At 43.5% G+C, this 6,161-nt stretch overlaps 1 protein-coding gene across 2 annotated transcripts in view; it reads left to right on the plus strand.

Moving 5' to 3' along the window:
- The window catches only part of LOC121922655 (NLR family apoptosis inhibitory protein), a 38,058-nt gene that overhangs the window by 30,218 nt on the left and 1,679 nt on the right, over nucleotides 1-6,161 (plus strand). For both annotated transcript variants that reach the window (XM_042452326.1, XM_042452327.1), the window contains 3 exons: nucleotides 1,446-1,607; nucleotides 3,836-3,922; nucleotides 4,567-4,731. In XM_042452326.1, coding sequence (XP_042308260.1) covers nucleotides 1,446-1,607; nucleotides 3,836-3,922; nucleotides 4,567-4,731 — 414 coding nt within the window. The remainder of the gene's footprint in view (nucleotides 1-1,445; nucleotides 1,608-3,835; nucleotides 3,923-4,566; nucleotides 4,732-6,161) is intronic.

The following is a 6,161-nucleotide window of genomic DNA, read 5'->3' on the forward strand; positions in this document are numbered from 1 at the left end:
TTTTGGCCCTTGAGGCAACTCACATACTCATGTCATGTTATATATTACTTTTGCCTGGTCAATTTATTAAGGCACTTGAAACACAAAAAACCCAAGCAATTCTTCCCATCCCTGGCAATAAAAATACAGTGACCTCAAAGTAGGGTTGCCATAACCCGGTTGCAACCGGGTTTCCCCAGTTTTGGCTGCACCTGCCCGGTCACGGCACAGGTGCAGCCAAAAACCGGGAAAAGCCCCGTGCAGCGGGGTTGCTGGGCAACCCTGGGCCTCGCTGCCCTCCTCCTCCTCCACTGCGCATGGCCGCGCGGAGAAGAGGAGGGCAGCGAGCTGGGGCGGAGGAGGCTGCCGGGAGGTGGCGCCTCCTGCACCAGCCACGGCCAACCTCCCCGCCTCCTGCAGCCTCGCCGCCTCCTCTGCGGCTCTGCGGGGGCCAGGGAAGGAGGGAGGCCCTCGGCGCTCGCCCGAGGCCTGGCCCTTCCTCGCGCGGCCTCCGGGGGGCCGGGGAAGGAAGCAGGCTTGCGCTCGCCCGAGGCCGCGCCTTCCTCCGCGGCCTCCGCGGGGGCCGGGAAGGAAGGCAGGCCTCGGCGCTCGCCCGAGGCCTCGCGCCTTCCTCCGCGGCCTCCGCGGGGCCGGGGAAGGAAGGCAGGCCTCGCGCTCGTCCGAGGCCTCGCGCCTTCCTCGCGGCCTCCGCGGGGGCGGGGAAGAGGCAGGCCTGGCGCTCGCCCGAGGCCTCGCGCCTTCCTCCGCGGCCTCCGCGGGGCCGGGGAAGGAAGGCAGCCTCGGCGTCGCCCGAGGCCTCGCGCCTTCCTCCGGCCTCCGCGGGGGCCGGGGAAGGAAGGCAGGTCTTGGCGCTCGCCCGAGGCCTCGCGCCTTCCTCCGCGGGGGCCGGGGAAGGAAGGGAGGCCTTGGCACCGCCCGAGGCCTCGCGCCTTCGCGGGGAAATGTAGGACAAAATTTTCAAATGTAGGACACATATTTCCTGTGTCCTACATTTGAAAATTTTGTCTTACATTTTTCCCGTTTTTGAGGTCCAGAGTTATGGCAACCCTACCTCAAAGCATATAACTAAACAGATGTTTCACTTTCATATTAGCCAAATCGGCTGTCTGAAGCAGCTGCCTCACTCTTCTTAATGGATGGCAGACTCTGGAACCTACTTCTTTTCTCTTACAAGTCACACCCCTTCTTGCTCCAAATGTCCAAAATCTAAATTCCAAAAACATTCCAGTGTCAGGTTCAAAATATATAATCTGCAGGCAGTATTTGTAAATGTAGTAATGTACATAAATTCTTCTCAGAGCCAAGTTGAGTGTGTGTGTCATATGCTTACATAAATAAGATTCTTCACTTTCAGTGACAAAAATGTATGCATGGGTTCAGTAAAATCCTATATGGTTGTATTTTTCTTCACACTGCAACATATATATTTATATTTACTTTTACAGCTGAATTCATACGGAAGTTTAAAAAACTCTCTGTTTTTCATCTGAAGCATTCTGATTTTTCCGATCTGGGGGTTCTCATGGATGCCATGTCTTCTTGTAAGATGCTGACAGAATTAGATTTCACTGGATTGCCTTTCAGAAATGAAGACCTGTTCTCCCTTAGTAAGAGAAGTTTGAGTAATCTTTTAAATGTTGATAATACATTATATTTCTGTTGTGTAAAAGGGTTGTACTTTATAGTTTGTGAAATCAATGATTTACAAAAAATACGACAAGGCCCTATACAGACAGGCCAAAATAAAGCTGCTTTGGGTCACTTTGGAGACTAGAGCACAGCTTTGGCGCAGCTTCTGAACTCTTAGGATGCATCCATCATTGAAACAGCATATCTCCAAAGTGACCCGAAGCAGCTTTATTTTGGCTTGTCTGTATGGGGCCTTCTTTCTTGTCACCTAGACAACTCTAAATGATTCTCAGGTGCATTCCTGCTTTTACCAATCTCTGCAAATCAATGAAACAAACAAACAAACAAACAAATCCTTGAGTTCCTACACTTTTGATGTTCTTTATCATAATTAAGACTATGTTGTAATTATTAGGAGCCAACATAGTGTAGTGGTTTGAGCACTGTCTTATGATTCTGGAGGCTACAGTTTGAATGCATACTCGCCCATGGAAACCCACTGGATAACTTTGGGTAAGGCACATTCTCTCAGCCTCAGGAGAAGGCAAAGGCCCCTCTGAAAAAAATCTTGCCAAACCCCCCCTCCCCCAATAAATTGGAAATGATTGAACTTAATTTTCATGCTGACCCAAGATCATTCATGATCATCTTGGAAGGCCTACAGCCAGAACATAGAAACTGATAACTGTATGTAAGATTAAGGAGAGCAATCCACAGCTAACCCACTGAGGATAGTTAAGATGAGGTAGAACTGGTCCTCTGTTGGCAGGGTGGCATGTCCACCTCAGAGGCCTCTGTTATACGCTGAAAGCTCTGCATGTGTAGCAGTATTTCAGTGGTGGTTCCCTTCATGGTAGGGGACCAATATGGTGTGTTTCAAGAGACATTAGCAGCCATGGTTGTGCCAGAGTTGAAGCCACTTTGAAGCTCCAACAATGGCTTGTATCTGAATACAGATACAACCTACACCTGACTGAGACTGCAGTAACAATTTCTTCTAACATCCTCCTCTGCACTACCCAGAGGAAACTATTACGGCCTTCACCGTAGCAAACTAAGCAGGGTTTGGGGAGTTGCCGACTTTCTGCCATGTATTCCTCTGCCTCCTTAAGACTGCTCCGTAAAATTGTGTAGGATTTTCACCCCCACTGCCCCATAGAATTGTTCTGCAAGTAAAGAGCCAGTCAATTAGACGATATGAAACTACCATTACAGGGAATTGTCAGAATTTATATTTCCAATGTAGAATTAGACATTAGTCAGCCAGAGTATTATCAGGTGTGCATTTTAGAGACCACAGTCTTATGAAAACTGCACTGGCTTCCAATATGCTTCCAAATCCAATTCAATGCGCTGTTTTTAAGCTATAAAATTTGTGGCCAGAATATCTGAAAGACTTCCATATAAGGTGCCTGAAATCTAAGACCATCAGTGGATGCCCTATTAACATGTACCACCACGGTGGAACGTGTAACATGGTTAATGTGAATATGTGGCAGGATTATCTGTGTAGCAGCACCCTGACTACTGATTTCCTCTTGAGGGAGGTCAGGCTGCCTCCATCCCGTTTGTGTTGCTAGCAGGTGGTGACAGTTATGCTATTTCACTTCATCTTTGTTTTTTAAAAAAATATTGGTGTTTGCTCTGGCTGTTTTTAAAAGTTTTAATTGCCTGGTTCCAGAATTATTTTTAAAGAGGAATTTTGGAATTTCTCATTGGTTGTTGGATATGTATTTAATTTAAAAACATTTTTATTGATTGTGCATTGTTGTGGGGGCTCTGGTGAATCAAGAAGTGAAAACCAATGCCTTTGATAAATAAAATATAATAATAGTAGCATATGAAGTCTCTTGTAACTCTATAGCTCAAATAAGGAAGTATATTTGGTGGAGACAAACTAGCTATATGGTTGCAATAGCCTCTTCCTCCCTCACCTTGACATAGCAGAATCTATTACTACGATGCTTTTCATCTAATGCTATTTATAATGCTATTGTATTGTTAATAATACCTTATTTTAATAGCTCAATTGTAATTGTATTATGTTTAATTCTTTTTTAAGGGGGGTTATACACTGTAATGTATATGTATCATGTATTGTATATTGGTGCTGTTTTAAATATGTAAGCCACTTTGATTGCCTTGCAGATGAAAAGCGAGACACAAATAAAAGTTTATTATTTATTTATATTTATCTCTGTTGCAGCTACTGCTTTGCCAAATTTTGCTGCACTGAAAGTACTTAATCTCACCAGGCTGAATTTTATCAGCAAGGAAGCTGGCATAGCACTGGGTATGATTTACCTATTCATTCTTCATTACCATCTTCTGAAGCAAGTGTGGGCAATTTGTGGACCTCCAGATGGTGCTGGACTATAAGTCGCATTTGTCCTCATCTTTGGCTGTGCTGGCTAGGGCTGATGAGAGCTGCTATCCAATAACGTGTGGAAGATCACAAGTTCCTCAACTATTCTAACATTTTATATTTTAGTGTAAGGTGTTTCTGATTTGTTTCTTTAAAAAAAAACACACACATAGTGTTGAGCTTTCAGAAATCGAGATGGGTAAGGTATACATATTTAAGTAACTAACGGGCTGAACTAGCTGCCCCTTTTAGCGCCAGATCGGGGCCACAGCAACTATCTGGCATTTGTGCAGCTCAAAAAGGAGCGCCTTTGCTGCCATGGCAACACCTTCTGGTGCTTGGTTTGGCACTATGTCATCTGGACGCAGCACCAAAGGAGTGTCGTTAAGCTGCGTACCATACGGTTGGGCGCATGGCATGACGGCAGCATCAGGTCAGCATTGGGGTGTGTGTTGTCTGCACAGCCTATATGACTTCAATTTTTTTACTGTTTTCTGAGGGCAATAACTAACAAACATGTTTGAAAATATATGAAGGGTGTTGTAGCTAATTCCAAAACTTTCTGTTTGCAGGAGAAGCTCTGGCTACTCTTGGGAATTTAGAAGAACTTGTTTTACCCATTGGAGAAGGAATAAGTCATGCAGCTAAACTTATTGTTCAGCAATGCTCCCATTTTCCAAATCTCCGAATGATGCATTTTAATGAGTCTTTAAGTGGTGAAGGCCTCTTGGAAATAGGTGAGTGAAAAAAACAAAACCCCGTACCATTCACTGCTAACTCAGCTATGCGACAGTGCTATTCATAATTGACCAATTCTCTCTTAGATATTTGTATTTCTGGCCTAGCCTTCTCATTTTCTCCTAATAAATAAACCATCATGTGCATACATAACAGAATCTGGTTGTAAAACAAACAAAGGATATCAACTCAGAGAAATGGTAGCGGATTCTTATGGAGTTACTTGATCTGGCTCTTCGCATTTTATTTGATGTACCAGAGCAAATGTAAGGATCAAGATCTTGAATAAGTATAATTCTCTGCTGACTTCTTAGCCAGCATAAATGTTGTATGGTTTCAGAGAAATTCAGCTTTAATATTCCTGCATATACGAGTTACATGGTTTGATTCCAGAATTCAGTGAAATAGCTAGTCTGCAATATCATTATGCAGCACCTTTGAGGCTAACTGTGTAAAAGACCTTGTAGCAAGATATTTTGTAGACTTCGGTCCTTATTGCATGAGAAAACAAAGCAGAAACAGCTGGAGAGCAGCATCTTTTTTCACGCCATAGTGCATGACATTGTAGTCCTTTTGTTCTCTTCGTATGGAAGATAGTTGTAAAGCACATTTTTTGTCAACAGATTTTTCCAACTAGAAATAAGATGCACTTTTACAAGCATCTCCCATGGGAAGAGAACTAAAGTGCTACAGCATCATGCAGTAATAGCAATAGCAAGTACCGCTTATCAGTTAAGCACTCCTAAGCAGTTTACAATGTGTAAGCTAATTGCCCCCAACAACCTGGTTTCTCATTTATCTAGGAAAGATGCAAGTCTGAGTCAACCCTGAGCCCCTGGCTGGGATAGAACTCACAACCTTGTGATTTGTGTGTGAGTGGCTGCAGTACAAGCATTTAACCACTGCACCACCAGGGCTCATTTCACACAGTGAGGCACGGAGAAAGTCACTATTGTCCGACTCCATGTACACTTTGTTTTCTCACGTGATAAGGCTCTTGGTTTACTTCCTCAGATGCAGCTCATGCTACAACTTCTTTCACTCTGTTAATTTCAAAGGTGCTGCAAGATCTCTTTGCATACTGACAGTTTGGTTCTGTTATTTTTCCCTGTGATTGTTCTCTTGCAAAACCTTTACACTATTCGCCTTATCATGAGCTCAGGTGTATTGCTCATCAATAAATCTCAGTTACTATTATCAGAGGCCACATTTCTTTGAGCCACTTGCTGTCAAATGGATGCACATTCTGGTTCCTAAATGCCTAGGATGTGAGAGCCAGTATATACAAATCTTTTTGACACCTAAAAATTCTTTCTCACCTGGAAGTAGTTACATCTTGGTAACTGAGGGATTGTTGCTTTCAAAATGCTATTATTATTATTATTATTATTATTATTATTATTATTATTATTATTATTATTATTATTAT

This window comes from Sceloporus undulatus, chromosome 2, assembly GCF_019175285.1.
Source record: "Sceloporus undulatus isolate JIND9_A2432 ecotype Alabama chromosome 2, SceUnd_v1.1, whole genome shotgun sequence".
Taxonomy (NCBI): domain Eukaryota; kingdom Metazoa; phylum Chordata; class Lepidosauria; order Squamata; family Phrynosomatidae; genus Sceloporus; species Sceloporus undulatus.